At 41.9% G+C, this 18,604-nt stretch overlaps 1 protein-coding gene across 1 annotated transcript in view; it reads right to left on the reverse strand.

Moving 5' to 3' along the window:
- Positions 1-3,964: 3,964 nt before the first annotated feature.
- Positions 3,965-18,604, reverse strand: part of ROR1 (receptor tyrosine kinase like orphan receptor 1) — a 54,734-nt gene continuing 40,094 nt past the window's right edge. Inside the window, exons 4-8 of the mRNA XM_075155599.1 lie at positions 18,073-18,200; positions 16,542-16,859; positions 15,406-15,651; positions 10,882-11,093; positions 3,965-6,968 (exon numbers count right to left, since the gene is read on the reverse strand). Coding sequence (XP_075011700.1) covers positions 5,544-6,968; positions 10,882-11,093; positions 15,406-15,651; positions 16,542-16,859; positions 18,073-18,200 — 2,329 coding nt within the window. The 3' untranslated portion in view covers positions 3,965-5,543. The remainder of the gene's footprint in view (positions 6,969-10,881; positions 11,094-15,405; positions 15,652-16,541; positions 16,860-18,072; positions 18,201-18,604) is intronic.

Consider the following 18,604-nt stretch of genomic DNA (forward strand, 5'->3'; position numbering starts at 1 on the left):
ATGAAAACGTTGTGATATCTGGGGAGGGGAATTTAGGAATCAGTACACAGATCTTATGGACACAAAGGAGGTGCTCTTTCAAAATGCAACCAGTGCTTCCTCTCCAAAAGACGTTTGTTCTCCATCAGCTTAACCCAGTTTCCTCGTTTTTCCACTGAGGTTCTGCAGCAGAACCAGAGGTGGTGAAATTCAGCTTAGCATGGCTGCTCATTCCATTCCCTGACCACAGAATGATGGTGAATTCATATTCTAAAGAAATACTGGTTAAAATATTGTAATATACAGTAAAGATGCTGCAATTTTTTCTGGGAAATAAAAAATTGACCTTTTTTGGTTTATTGTAGTACTTTGGAACAAAAGTCAGTTTTTGAACAAAATTGCTCTTCTGAACAAATGTGTTCACGTCTCTTTTGGCTGGCTTGGGAACCTGCTTTATAACAAACTCTGTGCGTGCATCAGAACCGTTTGTGAACTTGTGCTGCAAGGTCAAACTTCTCATAGGAACAAATTGAAGGTACAGGGTTTCATCAAGTTCATGAAAACTCCTGAGGACTCTCCAGAAGGTAGAAAGCCCGATTCAGACACCACTAAAATCAATGCAAAGACTCCTGTGTTTTATGTCAAGCCATAAGGAACAATGAGAAGAATATTTTTCACTAAACTGGCCTTCCTATGAGATTACCACCTTTGCTGCATGTAGACAGCCCTCTCTCCCTGCTTGCAGCTTTATCGTGTTCATGAATTTCTAAATAATACATAATTTATAACCAGTTATTGTATCTTATGCTTGCATGGGGAGGGTGGATGATAAAGTCATAGCTACCTTAGCACTTTGGTGTACCTAACACCTAGCGTGACATGGCATGCAAGGACGGAGGGTGGCTTAGCCCACCACCCTTTTCCTACCAGGACTCCCCTGAAAGGCAGTCCTGGCTACGTAGCTCCTCTCTTTAGCCTGAGCTGCGCCTAGCCTACCTTGGCCAAGCCAGGCCTAATGGTATGAAGCCGAAGAAAATAGGTATCCTTTGGTCAAATGACTCCACTTTGTGAGGAGGCAAAGACAATGCTCAGACATACTGAAAAGAGTGAATCCTGCCAACGAGCCAAATACATTCTGATAAATACAATAACCAGAGCCGATAGATGTTGAAGGAACTCATTTCATAGAATTGGGTCCATAGGGAACAGCATGTGTTTGTACTTGGGATAGTTTTTGTATCGCCTGCCTTACCGTCAGGAGTGTTTTGAGTTAGGCGGACATTTTAAAGTTCTCCTGGTGAATGTAGGTTACAGAACAGCATTGGAACAACAAGCAAATGTAAGAGAGTATTTCCAAGCCTGCAACCTTCTTGGATATCCTTATTCATGCAAAGCAAATAGTAGATTCCTTTTTGACAATTTCTCATGCTCTGGATAAACATATGCTGGTATTTCTGAGTTTTCCAGCCCGAATTTCTGCACAAGTAGTTCTCTGCTTTACCTTCTGCTTTCAATCCAGAGAATGCAGAAACCCACTATAATCACTCCTCTGTGGGAACAAAGGATACAAATCTCCATTTCAGTCTCTGCATTTTGGTCTTTAAATCAGCAAATATTTATTCTCTTTTACAGAAATATAAGCTAACCTGGAGGGGATGAGATTCTCCAGATTGAAAGCTTACTGAATAGTGTTTATTTAGAGTTTTATTTCCAAACCTTTAGAGCTTCTCAATCCATTACTGCATTTCCAACAGTCTTGGCTGTCCTATCTCTTTGACAGAAGAAGGGATGATGATTCTAGCTTGTAGCATTAGGAATCTGGAAAATTCCCTCTTCCTTCGTTTGCCACGAAAACAGCTTTCATCTGTATGTCTGCATTCCCACCTGAAGAGTAATTCCTTAATTTCTGGCAGCATTTATTTTCTACATTATCTAATTGGTTTTTAGAAGATTTTTTCCCTCTGATCCCTCCCTGATGAATTCCTGCCTCTCTGTGTTAGCATTCATTCCCTACGCATCGGTTGTGAGCCAGACTATGATTTCAGCCTCACCGTTCACAAACTTCACCCACTGAGAGAGGGAGAGAAGGGTGGGAAGAGGTCTTTGCGAGAGTTTTCAGGTGTTCAGTGCTGGTTTACATCTGTGAGTCTAAAAATATTTTAACCTTAAGGACCCAGCTTACTTTGAAATAAAGGAAAAACCCTAAATTGAGCTGTGAGTGGGCTTGCACTGTAGCTCCTGTTTTTTTAATGTAAAACCACAAAGTGTGTGAGGGACTATTTTATGACTCCCATTGCTGCTCCATTAAGTATTAGGTTACTGCTTTCCTATCAGGGTGATTAAAGCTAAGTATGCAAATTCACAGCTAGGCTTACCTGCGTAAGACGGCAGTCCCACGGGAGCTAAGTGTGTATAGTACTGATGTGAGCGTGGTTTGACTCAAGTGTGGCTCATGCTTGTCTTTACAGAATTGAACTGAATTATGGCATTATGCCTAACATGTTCAGATTTGACCTGGTGGGACACGTATCACTTGTCATCCCAACTGGCAGAGACCATCTGTCGAGATGTCTCGAGAGCTGGTTCCACAGTTCTTTTCCAGCCTGTGTAGATGAAGAGAGAGCCTCCTGAAGATACTTCCATTTTCTTCCCACACTCAGTGAAGGCTGTTGCTTGACAGTGATGAGCAAATACTTTGATATCATCGATCATGATATCTCAATATCTTTTTTAGCCATGTTTTTGCACAAATATCTGTCTGTCAGCTATGATGCAAAGATTCTTATTTCTCCATTGACTTCATTTACAGCACGTTCTTCACTGAAGATTTTGCAGTAACAGCATAATCTAAGGACCACAGACTTGTTTGGCTGCATATAGTTTCTTTCTTCTTACATATATGTTTCTGAAACCATATACTTATGAAGTGGCAGACTGTCTTTAAACTGGCACTGTTGAAATTTCAAGCCCTTAATGGTACAGGCTAAGAAATCCCACAAGAAAAACAGGTGAAAAAAAAGGCTTGCTCCTTCTCAGTGCGTTTGATGCTTAAGATGCAAAAGAATTTTTTGCACTGACGCAACCGCTCGAAAAAGTATGCAGTAGATGAGAGAAAAGATGAATCGAGAATGACAACACAGTTACTGTCTGTTGACCAAGATGCCAAGCGAGCGCTGCAAAGCTGTGAACGTACATAAGTGAGAAAGAGCAATTCCCTAGCCTCTGGTTATGTTAATAGCTATGGCTCACAGAAAAACATCTCCTCCATTCCTGTAAAACACCTCTGTTCAAAAGAAATTTTTTAGCATTTGAGTCTGAGAACCCGACACAGATATAGAAGTTAACAAGAGGTAATTATTGTCTGAATCTTCGGTCAAAACTAAATTTTAGCTAACACGTAACATATTTTCATTACTGATCCAGACGTAAATTCAATCCACATGGAAGGTGACATCTCAGATTCATAAAGTATCTCAGAAGTCACAAAAGTCCTTACTATATAATTACTGATTGTTCTTAATCTGCAAGTACGTTTTCACACCTGTGCAATGGAGAGGAAGCTTGACAGCTCCGGATGCAGCTGCTATACAATGTACCATGAAAGCTCAGACGATGCAGCGGGACGTAAAACTTACGCGAGGGGCTGAAAGGGCGATGCTGGCCCTTGGTACGGAGCTAAACGGCACCGACGAGATCAGCAAACACTGCATCATTCTCACAGGGTAGTTATGCCGTCCCGCTTCTTTTGTGTGCTCTGCAAATATTTGCATGGTTAAATATTCATTTAAGCCTCTGTATGTTACCCCTCAGTAATCTGTCTGCAAATATTATTTGCCACACGCTCATGTCCCATTCAAGTGAGCATTTCAGCAGACTCCCTACCTGAGCTGCGTGAGCAGATTTTAGCTCTCTGTTAAATACGAAACTTTTCAAGTATCTTACACCAAGATGGAGGAAATACTAATATGTTTACATTAAAACAATGTTTTAATAAACAGCAGCATAAAATAATCAGTGTTTAATATCATCTCTGGCATGTGAAATACAAAAATGCACATATCTCAATTATAAAATAGCCTTTGTTATTACATTTTCATGCTTGCCTAATTGAAATGCCCATAATTAATAAATCAATCATCAAGTAATACAGTGATTAAACGCATGCAGTGAAAACAAAGAAAAATATTTGTATAAGGTAGTGGCTGAATATCACCATAATATATTTCAAGAACATCTACATCAGGTTAAAAATAAAAAGAAACAGACCAAGATATAAAATGCAGAGATGTATTTTCACTTCTGCTGTACAAAACATTATCACACTTTTGTGCAAAAAGATAAAAATAAAGTCATATTATACAACATTGTCAACTGAGCAAAAGATTGTTTTCGTTCTGTGTACAATAAAAATACGATTCAGTACAAAAAAGAGTCTGTGAAAAACTGTAATGTACACAGCACTTTTGTAACTCATTAAAGTGGTTTCAAATGAATAATCTAGATTGCTTATACCTGAATGAATTTTTAGTAATTACACAAATGTCATATTTCTAAGTTGAAAGTTAACACTAATTCACATTATTAGAATTGATAGACAAAATTGCTATCAACGGATTTGCTGCCTGATGGAATGTGAGTTTCCCTTTTTTCAGGGTTACTGGAGCCATAGTCACTGAAATTACACATTGAGCTGAAACAATAAATATTCCTGGGAAAACTGATTGTCATATATAAAACTGTAGTTTGGAGCCTTTCCATTAAACAGTTGCATAGCAACAAAAGGATATAAAATTTCTGCTTTAACTACTAGATTATGAAATGTTGTCTTTGAATAAGTTGATTCAGGTTCTGAAATTAAAAAACTTTAATTTCATTTCCTTTAAGGCAATTTCTTAGAACTCCAGCCATCGTTAGCAGCCAATAGCAGATGATTTTTGTAGACTGCAAGTTGATAACTCAAGCTATTGTGCTGTCATATAAGTGACTTTTTTTGGTCTGAATCTGAACTCAGACTCCCAACTTAACAAAAGACCAAAATCCTACCTGAAGTAATTTATCCAGCTCTCAGATCACATATTTGAAACATAATCCTTGACTGCAAAATTTACAAATATTTTAATTAGCTATTGGAACTGAAATTGCACACCCAGTAGATCTCCGAATATTTGCATCTCCTAAAAAAGAGACAAATATTAAAATATGTTTTCAGTATAAAAAAGTTTCTGTGATTTAAACCACATCAGAGGTTTAAAAAGCTGTGAAAAAGCATATGATAAAATGGTTTTATTTAAAAAAAAAAAAAAATCTCCCTTCCCCTTTTTGAATTGTCGGTGGCACTTAAAGAAACAATGCGTCCATTGACAAAGCTGAGTATTCATACCACAATGATCTTTGTCTGGTTGCGTCTGCCCATCCTGTCAAGCAGTTAAACTTCACAGAAGATACTTGCTGCGATGTCTGTTAAACAACCAGAAGAATCTTTAATAAAATATTTGAATATAAATCTTTTCTACGACTTTCTAGTTTGTATTGTAAATAGTTATATGTACAAAGGCCTCGCTTATTTACAATTCAGCTGAAATCATAGATTCATTAGGTCCATGGATGCTGGAGTCTCCTAATAGGGAAGACTGCTTTGAGTCAATTTTGTACGGTTTTTGAGTTTTATTTCCGAAAACTGTAATACCGATTCCCCCCGGATGACTAGGAATTGACATATGGGATAGCAAAGGAATATTTGCTTCCTGGTTGGATCCCGAAGACGGCAAACTAGTGACGTGACCTGTGCTAGTCGATCCACTGGCGCTGCTCGGAGAACGACTCTTTGGAGGAGGACAGTGCTGGATTACCCTGGGTGGACCTTGCGGTTGGTAGTGGGCAGCTGGGAAAGCAGCATATCCTGGTGGGATCGGGTACCCATTGATCGGGATATATCGCTGGTTTTGAGGTATTGGTGGTCCGATGAACCCGGCAATTTGGCCTTGTGGTATACCTTGTGCTGGAAACATGTAGTTAGGGTACCTAGGATTACTGAGATTACTAACGGGACTTGCACTGAGGGAAGTCGTTTGAGTGGTGGCATTCCCACCGGAGGGGGTAGTAGAACTAGTGTGACTTGAAAGACCCTCCCACGAGCGCAGCCTGGCGTGGATTTCTTTAAATCGTGGCCTCCGGGACGGCAGATCATGCCAGCACTCTGTCATCAGGCTATACATTCTGGGAGGACAGTCTTCAGAGCATGGCAGCAGTTGTCTTTTCCTGATCATCTCTATGACTTCTTGATTACTAAATCCGTAATACGGTTGAAGTCCAAAGCTGAATATTTCCCATAAAACAACTCCAAATGACCAAATATCTGAATCGGAAGAGAACTTGCCGTACATAATTGCTTCCGGTGGCATCCAGCGGATTGGCAAGAGAGACTTGTTTTGAACTCTGTAATAATCTGCTGAGTAGATTTCTCTCGAGAGTCCAAGGTCTGAAATTTTCACATGAAGTTGTTCTCCAATTAAAATGTTACGAGCGGCAAGATCTTTATGGACAAAAAAATGACTTGATAAGTACTCCATCCCTGCTGCAATCTGGACTGCAATATGTAGGAAATCCCCATGGTCCAGGCTGGATTTTACAGTCCCATCCTCATCGCTGCTGCATCCAACATCTGAATGTGGCGATCGCATGATGAGGAACTCATGGAGGTCTCCTTGGTTCATGTACTCGAAAAGCATGCAGACAGGTTGTTCCTGGGTCACAACACCTAAGAGGCAAACGATGTTGGGGTGGTGGAGCTCGGCCATAAGTGATGCTTCTTGCTGGAACTCTGCCCACTGCTGGGGGTTGTTAAAGTCTTTTAGTGTCTTGATAGCAACAAGCTGAGCATGGTCCATGCCTGGAAGGTAGAGGTGTCCCTTGTAGATCTTGCCGAAAGCACATTCACCCAGTTCTTCCATGAAACGAACAGCAGACAGAGGCAACTCCTTAGCCTTACTCTGTTAAAGAAACGACAGCAAAACCGTGTCAGAAAAATAGGTCCGAAAACATAATTTTAAGAAAGAGATCTTTTCGCACAGGAAGTCTGAAAGCCAAGCAGACCGATTCGAGAACTCCCTGGGCCGCACACCCATTTGGCAATGGTCCTGCTCAGCCCTGCGAGACGCGGGCACTGGTGTGACGGCATCAGCCCCAGGCCAGATACAGCCTGAGGGACACCAGTATCCCAACATCGGCAAGGCTCAGGGCTGAGTGCCGCCCAATCTCTGTGCACCCTGCTCCAAAACTAAATTTAGAATTACTTTTTACCCTCTACACAAGATCAGATAAAAGTAGGGAGTATTAGATCTAAATATATGCATTTCAGCAAAGGCATTTATATACTTGGGCTTGGGCATTTATACACTTAAAATTGAATCTGACTAATTTCAGGAATCAAGGCAATTCACATACTTTAAGTAAGTACATGCTGAAGTGTTTTCTGGGCCAGGGCCTAAAGTTTTAGCAGAAAACTTTTTTTAAAACTACGTCCTTGTAGCCAATTCTTCCTCGACTTTGCTATTAACCCTTCAATGTACAGTAGAGACTATTTCTGTTCACACTGGACTGAATGTTCAATCCTGAAACATGCAGGACAGAGTCAGCTGGAAAAATGAGATAGTGGTCACAGAAGAAAGGCAAATTTTTTTAAAAATCTGTTGTTATTCTGGGTGCATATATTCACTCTTAGGCTATAAAGAAGTTGTATTATTTTCAGACTTCCACACGTGCTTGTAACATCTACACCCAAACCCACTCATTCAGGGTCCTCAGTATAGCCATAGGTAGTAATTTAAGGCTAATAAGTTTGGGATCTATGTTTCGTAAATTAGTGTAAACATTGGCATTTGCATTCCTGAAATAATATAACGGCAGCTTTACAGTGGCAATATAGGAAAAGGACTGACATTTTAAAAAATCATTAAAAAATTACATTTTAGAATAAATGAATTCTAATTGCATTGACCACTTACAGATGACAACTTTTAGACAAATACTGCAATAATAATAATAATAATAATAATAATAATAATAATAATAATAATAATAATAATAATAATAATAATAAAGCCATTTAAGCAGCCAGCCAGTAGACTGTACGGTGATGGCAGGAAATTAGCTATATTGTTGAGGAACAGATGGTTTATATTACACAAATCCTTTAGGCTAAAACTTGTTTAGGTCTGGCATATTGTAAATTATATTTTAGTAATGAAAGTGAAATGACCTCTGTCTGACCTGAGGCTGGGTTCGTCTGTTTGAACCAACATAGTGGAAAACTATGAAAGAAAATGAAGTCATAAAGTTTTGGCAGGAAGGGCTCATTTCAAGTTAAGCGGTTATAAATCTGCTTAGTTTTTGTTTGACAAGTATTTGTCATACATCGGTGTACAAAATGTAAAGAAGTGTAAAATACATACGAGGCAGAATGCCAAAGTAAACCGAGTACAAAGGGAGAGCAGTAAGAGTGAAGCCCACCGCCTCTATCTCTTTATCGGCTCCTTCCATTAGGTGAATGACAAGACGAGCTCAGTTTATTATATTTTCTGAAGGCAATTAAAATCCCTTAAAACCGAAACAGGCTTTTGGATGAAATGCTAACGTTTTTATTTGTATGAGCAAACACACATCTACCTCAGTTGGAGCTTGAAGTCTAAAATTGTTTTTACCCAAAGTTGACATTAATACTGGCTACAGTATTTAAAAATAGGATTCTACTTCCTTTCTGTTAAAATTTTGTTTGAAAGGCAATCAAAACATTTGAGACAGGGAGAGCTGGGTTTCCCAGTGGGAAAATACAGAATTAGCATAAATAAGATGGAAAGCTTTTTGCAGCGTACGACTTTGAACATAAAAAGAAAACAGTGCGGTCTATATTTGCAAACATTTCTGGGCAAGTTCCTCTCCTATGTCGTGTGCATAAGGCATCAGTGCGTCAGCAGCCTCGATAGAAATTGTGACCTCATTAAAATGATGCTGACATTCCCATTATCTTCACTTTAGCCAGGCTTGTACCCCAAATATCTAGTAGAATGGGGACCAAGAAGCAAATCCAAATTTATCAAAACATCCCATGGAGGTTGGATGCAAGATGTAGTTTTGGTGCTTACCTAATTACGTGTTTTTTTGTGTTATTACCTACATTTTGATATTAAGCATGTATTAACGAATAACATTTTCACCTACTCTAAGCTGTACACGAAAGCTGAAATTAAGAACTTTAAAGGAAAATCAAGATAAATTCACTGGGACAGTATGTGTGGGACTGAGGAGTTAATATATAATAATAGACCAAACTGTCTGACCACCCTGAACACACAGCCTGCACTACAGTCCTGCTGGCGTCCCGGCATCAGCACCCAGTGCCTGTACCACTATTTAAAACAGGAATCCTAGCTAGTTACGCCGTGCAAAAATGTCTCTGTATGCAGTTTGTATTACTAACGGGCAAAAGCAGCACTGCCTTTTCCAGCACAGCCGCACAGCGGGTTTACTTTTATCGCTGACTTAAAAGGCGTCTCCTACTCTTTCTGTGAGCTGGCGGTGAGCTGGAATTTTCCTCTGCGACAACTTTCTGTGTCTGACCCTGCCGCACTGAGACTGCGGCTCCACAGACACACGGGGCAGCACCCCCGAAAGAGCAACTACTGCCTGGGTGGCACAGCTCCATCCGTCCCTGCCCCTTGTAGTGCACTCCCTGGATCTCTTGGGATACAGCTACTTAAGTCATCTTCCCTAGGCTGCCACAACTAACTCTTTATAACCTAACTCTATAAATTTGACTTTTAAGAGCAAGCAATAGCGGCATCCCATAGCTGCTTTATTGAACTTAAAGACGAAAACCACTCCAGAATTTATTCGGAGACAGAGAACACAGCTCCTGAAATACAAGGGTAACCGTTCCTGATGCTGAGTGATTAGCTCTGCTGAAAGAATACCGACAGCAGCAATATTTGAAGATTAGAGTTCACATTGCTGAAACTCAATAAAATCAGAATTTGGATTCATTTTGTTATGTCATTTTCAGCGTACTCAAAGGCATGTCTGACTGCTTCAGATACTACAGTCTACACAGTTTCTATTCTAATTACTTGTAGATACTGATTTTCACTCTGAAATGCTTCAAAAGAACAATCTCCATCAAGTTGTTGAAGAGAATTGGCATGGTGTGAAAAACAAGGCAAATACTCTTTCCAGGGCGTTATTCTGCCTGTAGGTGGCAGAAGGCAGTTACAGCCCTGAAATGAGTGATACATACAGGTTTGCAAATTGGCTGCCCTGCCAATAAACAAAGAGCTCAAGGTTAATCACGCTTAAATCTTAAATGATTTTAAAAAATGCTTCAGTGAAGCCAAACAGTATCAGCAACAAGATCCGCTATGCATCAGCTGTGCTGGCCAGAACTGCAGGCAGATTTCTGAGGCTCTGTTTTGGTAATTTCTCTTTTTAACTGAGAGAATGGGTAAGCCTGAAAAAGCAAGGAACAAATCTTTCCAAAGTGATTTCAGCTAAGAGAAATATGACGTATGGCTACAGCAGACCCATGAAAAAACTATCTTGAGAAAATGCTGAATCACATCTTTATCTGCACTACTTTCTAACTTAAATGAGGCAATTTAGAGATGCTTTCTTTATTACCAAAAAACTCCAGCTCCTATTTATCCAGATACATGGACATATAGGAATTACCTCCACAGGTCCAGCACATTTGCTATGCTGCTGATGAGAAAAGTCTTTAAAAAATTACAGCTAAAGGCACCAGCAGAAACTGCAGGTTGGAAATCAACTTAATATTTCAGCGCTGAGTTGATCAAAGCATTTCACTCCCTGCCTTTACAGACAGCAAATGTCGAAGCAGAAATGAGGGATTACCTTTGGTTTATAGGCATTGAGCATTGACATCTCCACATTTTGTCCTCTTACGTGTTTAGGCTGTCTTTGAACGGGAGGGGAGGATGACTTCTGATTGTTGCGACAGATGCAGATGAAGAAGAAGAGTAAGGCTATGGCCAGGGGAATGGTAACACTTGGCACCAGGATATACAGGATTTCCATTTTATTCTTCTCCTTGGAATCCTTATAATCTGGTTCAGAAAAAAAACCAAAACAATGAATGAAGTATCCCACAGAGTCAAATACATCCCTGGGTCAACTAGAAGTGTTAAGAAGAATAAAACATCCAGGTAATAGTACTGCAGTCCACCTTTAATCCTGTTTTATTTCCTTAATATTAACAGAGCAATTAATTTTGTTGAGTAACATTTCTATAAGAACACAGAATGGCCAGGAACAATTTCCCTTCAGCACGTCAGTTCAAACCTAGTTATGGTAATGAAATAGCTGGATACTGTGAGGTGGCTATTGCCTGGGGTGAAATGAAGTAATGGTCTCATACAGGTCCACAGAAAATTTCATTTCTAAAACAGCTTACGGAAGAAAGGCTCTGGTGGGACTACGGACTCCTTATTTTAGAATGTATATTAGGTTTTAGTGCCATAGTTTCCTTAATCCAACAAAAATGTGGGGAGCCGTTAAAAAGTATATTACCCCCCTATTTATTTCCAGCCTCCTGTTCTCAACGTCTCCTAGCATTGGCCAAAGCATTTGTGTGGCACTGGAACAAACAATATGTGCAACTGAAAACTTATTTTCTAGTTAGTTTTAGGTGCAGGAGCAGGACAACTAGGGAATCTAGAGCAGAAGAAACGGAGAACACCCGGCAAATGGGAGGAAATGTATGGAAATGGCAAGAAATAGAGAGAACAGTCCTGTTTTTTATCCCAGGAAGTCGGGAAAGGGGTACAAAAAGTCTGAACACAGACAAAAGCTGTAGTATAATCTTAAAAAAAGATCTTACATACTGAAGACTTGGTCTTAACAGGATTAACAGGCTAATGGGAAAACCCACTCCTCTACCACCTATATACTAATAGTGTGTCATCTGAGCAGGGTGGCAAACGCTGGCACAAAGAACACAGCAATGATGGTTGAAAGGAAAGCTAGAGTATGGACAAAAAAGAAGGATCCGGAAGAGGTTGGGAAGCCGGGTTATTTAACATAGTGCGAACGCTGGCTGCAATATTTGCTCCCTCTGGACAGAGCTGGGGAGCAAGTGATTAATTTTAGAAACATGAAACCCTCTTCTACCACTGCCCAGCAAGGCATAGCCGGGACATCAGACACTCACCAGCTGGCTCTGGTTTCACAGGGCATGTTGCTTAGAGGAAAGGTGCAGTGGGAGAGGAGAGAGAGGCTTCGGGAAGGAGCTCCCGTCCTCGCGTTCACGCAGCACCCGCTTGCGTTGACAAGGACATACCTTCCAGCCGGAGTGCTCTGAGCACGGGGACGCTGAAGCCTGCTTTGCGCTGGTATTTCCCAGGAGCATTCATAAAGTTTAGGGTATAATTACGCACGGATTAACACAGTATAGGGCACCCTGAGAACTTTGAGGATCACCTCGAGCTGCAGGACTGGTGGCCGTTGCCTGGTTGTTTCCGAGGGAGATGGTGAATATCTGTGGCAGCATCAGGCTTAGTGGATTCTGGCAGAAGGGGGAATGTTTTATTATTCCTACAGGGTCATTTCGGTTTGTTTGTCTGTGTTTTCCAGGCCGGATTTGTAGAAGTGCTTAGCGGCCCACACAGATATCTTTTATGCACTTAATTAGACATGAACTTGATCTGAAGCTTGGGTTTGACTCAAATTGTGACAGAGGCAAAGTTCAAATGGTTCTGGAAGTCACTTTGCATAAGCCCTCTCCTCTTACAGGCTTGCGCTGTCCTTCTGCTCCCCCCACGCTCCTTTTCGACCATTCTTTTTAGATTAAGTTGTGCCATCTGTTTTTTAATTGAGAGGAGAGGTAGTCCAAATATTTCTATGGCCTTTGGGAAACAAGAGAGGACTAAAACACTGTCCCCGTTACAATCTCCCTGTGCCCAGCAAAAGGGCAGTGTGTGCTCTCGCGCCCTGTCTTCAGTGAACGTCCAGCTCTGCACTGTGGACCCACTGCGGGTTTCCTTCAGGAGCTGCTGCCCTCTAGCATGGACACAGAATCAATCAGTGCCTTCCCCTCTCCTTCAAAACCTTCTTATGTTTGTCTTTGCTAAGCCTCATGCTCGATTTGCTCCATGTTTCACATCTTCCTATATTCAGGTTGACAAACTTAAGGAATGAATCTATTGCAGCTTGTGAGACAACTGAAAGATACAGTTGAAGGAAGAAAAAGAAAGCATCAGCGTGAGGCAGACGGAGACCTGGGCACTAGTTCATCACCTGAGCTATTCCAGTCAAAGGGAATTATTATTCTTATTAAGTAGCAGCCCCCGCCGTGAAGCCTCATTAGGTTAATAGGTTTCTTGGGAGGCACCCTAATTAAATCCATTTCCCATCTAGGCATGTCCTGGTAAAGCAGAATGCACAATACTTATTAAAATGTGCCTGAAATGGCTCTTTCAGCCAATGTAAAACCAGCAGAATGCAAGTCCCACATGGTATTTTGGTTTTAATATGCAGATTAGCATTTAACAATTAAATTACTACTCACCTGATACAGCTCTGTTTGTATTTAGAATAATAATAATGCCATATAACCCAGCTGTACAGCGAGTACCATTTAAGGCAGTGGTGAGAGGTAATTAAAACCCTTGTCAGGAATTCTTCAAGCCAGCCAGCCTATCTCATTTATTATCTAGTAAAACATTCAAACCAGAGACTTTTGCAACACGTCCAAAAGCATCCTGCTTTCAGCTATTTCAGATCAAAAGACCGAGCCAGGCCTGGGATCTCAGAGCCATCTAGAGGGGGCTGTCAAGCAGCGCCCCCATCAACTCTTAATTACCCAATTATCCAGAAGTTGTGGAAAACACAAAATGCACGTGGCTGAAAGGTCGTGCAGCGACAGTGCAGTGGAGTACAGAAAGCTCAACAGCATCGCTGGCAGCGGACGTGCAGAGACCCCTGAGCTTGCCCAAACCGAGCTGCCCAAACTCCCTGGGGCTGAGCTACGTCTCCTCACCCGGACCAGCCCAGGCGTCTGTGCCTGCAGCCGTGCAGCTCCCGGGGTGGAGAGCCAAGAGCCGACAGTACGCTACGGGAAGTCCTGCTGACTGCTACTTAGATCCAGATTTTTGTACTGAAGGGCTGAGAAAGATCTTCGGAACAGTTTATATAGATTGAACTATTCTTGTGTAGTCAGTCTATCACTGTGCCTAATTAACAAGAAAAATAACAGAAGTTAAATGCACTGAAATAATAGCAAGAGAGATACAGGACTCTAAAAAGCGTATATGAATGTTAGAGAGGGTTTGAGATGCACATGATATAGCCCAGACTGTCTGCCTTTCTCCTGACCTACTCTTTCAGTAAGAAAATAATTTAGATCCCATTTTGGCACCGATTCCCATCTTTCCATTAATTGAAAAAGACTTTGGAGCAGGCTCAGAACATGTCTCACTGCAGGAATGTTCATAACCATAACCAGAAATAATTTAATTTGGTTCTGGCTATCAAACAGTAACATCAAAAAGTATCTCCTTTCCAAGGGGAAAGGTAACGTTACTGTGACAACTTGTAGGCAACACAAAATTTTGTGTGAAACTTTGTACCGTGAATTTCCAGAACATTTCTGGGTGCATTTCTGGCATGTCCATGCAAATAGCTGTATTTTTTTCTTGGCATGCTATCAATATTGTTATTTTTAAATGCAGATAAAACAATTAGGAACCATTTGTTCAGGTCTTCCACCCACTTCCCCCAGGTCTCAGAAAAGCAGAATAAAATGAGAGCTGAATCTCCATTTTTGTTCATTTTGCAAAACCAAAATGCAGCCAGGGCAGTCCTGTAAACACAAACTTAAAATACAGCTAAGAGGATCTGGCAAGATCATCTCTATTTTTTAAACAAGGCCTGAGCCTAAGTGAGGTTTGCATTTATTAAAATGGTTCTTAATAAACCAAGCAAAATGGAAAATGTTTTATAACCACTTTGTGGATCAGCGTCAACAGTGCAACTTCTGTGATCCAATTTAACTTGGACTCGGGAGTTGTACTGATTGTAAGAGCGACCTGGAAAGCCTGGGACGCTTGGGCTGGTAACGCGCTGCTGCTTCACCACCTTCTGGGGAGTGCTCAGGTATTCCCTAGTAAAATATTTTCATGACACCACTTTGCCAGCTGCACGGGCAGTAAGTGCTCGAAGGTCTCTTCGGGGCAGGGATGCTGTGGCTTTAGCTGCAAACACTGTAGTTAGCCTTTCCTACCGCTCTCTGTTCAGGGATTCGAAGAAGACACTTTGGGCACAGCTCCCCCGAGCTCCTGTTTTGCAGGATGGCTGTATGGACATGACAAAACAGCTCCCCTTTTTGTTCCAAAACGAAACATAAAAAAAGTCAGTAATTACCACATGCCGGGACGTCACAAAGCTCAGACTTAAAGTTCTCATCTAAGGTGAAGCACCACGGGGCGTCCTTCTGGTTCCCTGGGTTGCGGCAGTAGGAGTGGCCCCCGTTGAGCTCGGGGTACCTGATGGCGGTGAAGGTGTGGGTGTGGGGGTACTGCGAGTTCCACGGCTGGCACTGCCGCCCCGACCTGGTCACGCTCACCGTCCCCCGGTAATCTACCCCTGTGCTGTTGTAGCATTTGTGATCTGGGGGAAAAAAAAAAAAAAAAAAAAATCCAAAGCTGTAGTTGGTGGCGGCAAGGCAGACGGCCGCAGCACCCTGGGCCGGCGAGCTGCCAGCATCCCCCAGCCCCAGCGCACTGCTGCTGGCCCGGGGCTGGTAAACCCAGTTTGGGAGCACGGGCTCCCAATTTGCTGCGGCTGTAATGCAGGGCCTGCTTTGCATTCACATTCCTGGGAGGATTTAAAGCTTATGCTTCTGTAATGAAAACAGCTTATGCCAAGCGTTTTTAATATAAGATACACAAAAGAAGTAAAAACTACAGTGGGAACCTGAATTGCAGCCATTATTTTCATATGAAGGTGGAGAATTTGTAGGAGCCACGTTTTATATTTGACTATTCAGATGTATAAGGGCCGTGAACAGGCTGCAGCCCAGCTGGATCAAAGAGCGAGCTCAGCCGATGCCTAAAATTAGGCTATGTTAGGCAGGGACAGCCATGGACCTGGCCCCTACAAACGTTCCTCCTGAGAAGCACCCCTGTAGTGCACCCGTGGTCTTGCTGGGGCACATCGGGCTGCTGTGGGAGGACAGGGAGGCTGAAGCTACCGATGTTCCTCAGTATTCAAATGCTTACCCTGTCATTGTTTCCTACTTCATATTACTTAGAGAAGACCTGAAACCAATAACGAGCATTTAGTGTGAGCCCATAGGCAGCTAAAGAAAAAACTGGAAAAGTATTTCTGAATTTCTACCCACTCCGGACTAGCTAGGGGAGAAGCGCAGGGGCAGGGTAATTTGAGAGCATGGCGTCTGCGAGCTTTCAAAGCCCAGCGCTAGCTCCAACTCGGATGCACAAGCCCCTACAGCCAACCTTTTCACAGCGGTATTTTTTGCACAGACGGTTTTCACTTACTTTTATTTATGGGATCTGCCATTGGAATCCCAATCCGGATACAATTGACAGCTTCAGGGCTATCTGGCTGGGGAAGATCTTCGCAGTTGGGCAGTTTTAATCTCATCAGAATCATGGGATTAGATCTTGCAAAAATATACTCTGTCTGACACAGGACATTTTCCAGAATTTCACATTCATCGCGGCACAAGTCTCGTGGCTTGGGAGCTGATGAAGTCTCGTCGCAATAGGGGAAGGCGTAATGGCACAGCGAAGGAATAGCAAACTGGGAGCATTTATCCGACAAATGGCTGGAAGTGCCAATCATGGTGAAGGCAGCTGTAAAATATACAAAAGGATTTTACTTAACCCGGTGGAAATTTTATTCCTGTGCTCTTACCTTCCCAGTATAACCCTCACTTCCCACTGCAACTATTATTTTCAGATGTTCAGATGATGAACGGGCCTTCCAGAAATACAGAGCACTAATTACATTAAAAGTTATTAACGATGCTGATTTCACTGAGAGAGAAAATACATCTGGTTTTCAACATGGGATTAATGTTCAGTATGCTACCAAAACCCCAAACCTAATTATACTTTTTTTCCCCAAAATAATTTATAACGGTTTGCAAAGTCATATAATATTTGGATGCCTTTTACCCAACAGGCAAAAACCAAAGTCCCTGCAGGGTGACAGTACCAATACCTTCGTGCAAGATGATGGCTTTTGTAATATTCCAAATGACTTTTCAAACAAAATGGCATAGGATTATGAACTGTTGGCTGTACAGAAACCATTGGCCTTTCCTGTGAGCAATGCAAAAGTCCTTTTTGCAATGCTGACAGCATTTACAAAACACAGGAAAAACACTCTATGGGGAAGAGAAATTTGGAATATTTTGACAGCAAGAGAAAATCTGAATATAGACTGGCTAGGATCTGGCCGAGGTTAATGTATATAAAAAACCAGAGAAGTATCATGGTATCTATGAGGCCTCAGCTTGAATTCAGCACACTCATCAGCACAGCATCTCCCACAAAACCAATGAAAAACGGTTCTTTGCTAAATCTAAAGGGAAAACACGACCTGCTGAATTATTTACACCATACACTATCTTACGCTGGAAGAGGTAGATTCCAGCACCTACGGTTCTCCTAAATGATCTCAACCACCTAATAATCAACTAAGTCTGGTCTCCCACCACTTTTCAAATCTGCTTGGGAAACAGCAGCACAAGGTAGCCTGGCTTTCAGCCACTCCCAGGAGCTGTAAATACACAACCCCTTCTCCTTGGAAAATCAATTTTTAGTTTCCTTTGGGAGAGCTGGATCAGCAGAGAAATGGAGGCTGCTCAGATCGTCACTCTTCAGACGATTCCCTCCGCTGACACCGCACAACGCAGGAGTCCCAGGCAAGCTTTGTGGTGACAAGCTCACAGCAAGAGAGGATAAAGAGCAAATAAAAATAGTATTGCAGTTTATAAAACTCTAGCAGCTTTTTGGGAAAAGACAGCTTCGTGGGGAAGAAGCAAGTGCATGTTTTACCCACCTGTAATCTGATTTTCTATTTCACCTTGCATATGCAAAGACTCCATATAAATGGTTCGATTTCCAATAAATCGTGCACAAGCAATCCCCCTGTAGGGCTGGCAAAAACCGTCCTCTTCATACTCGTCGCTGAAATCAATCATAAACACAAAAGGGTGAAACATTTCACATGCGACTTTGCAACAAAATGTCGCTACAGGGAGCTGGCACTGGTATTAGTAGAGGCCGATGCGAGGGGCTTACGGTGTTTGTCTTGCACTCTGCGATTCGTTCTGGGTGACGCTGACCCAGCGCAGGAGCCCGCATGCCGCCCTCCCCTCCGTTAAAAGCCTGTGATAAGGGATTATATGGTCTTTAGGTAGCGCAGGGGGCACGGCACGGGCTTTGTGCCCTGGATGATTTTAACCTTAAAGGATTCCCACACTGCCGCAGGTAGTTTTCAGTATCTCGCAAATGATCCCAAAGTGAATATAAGGATTATAACCTGATATGCAACAAGATCTTGAATATTTATCTTTTTAAAAAACTTCAGC

Source organism: Calonectris borealis, chromosome 8 (assembly GCF_964195595.1).
Source record: "Calonectris borealis chromosome 8, bCalBor7.hap1.2, whole genome shotgun sequence".
Lineage (NCBI taxonomy): Eukaryota > Metazoa > Chordata > Aves > Procellariiformes > Procellariidae > Calonectris > Calonectris borealis.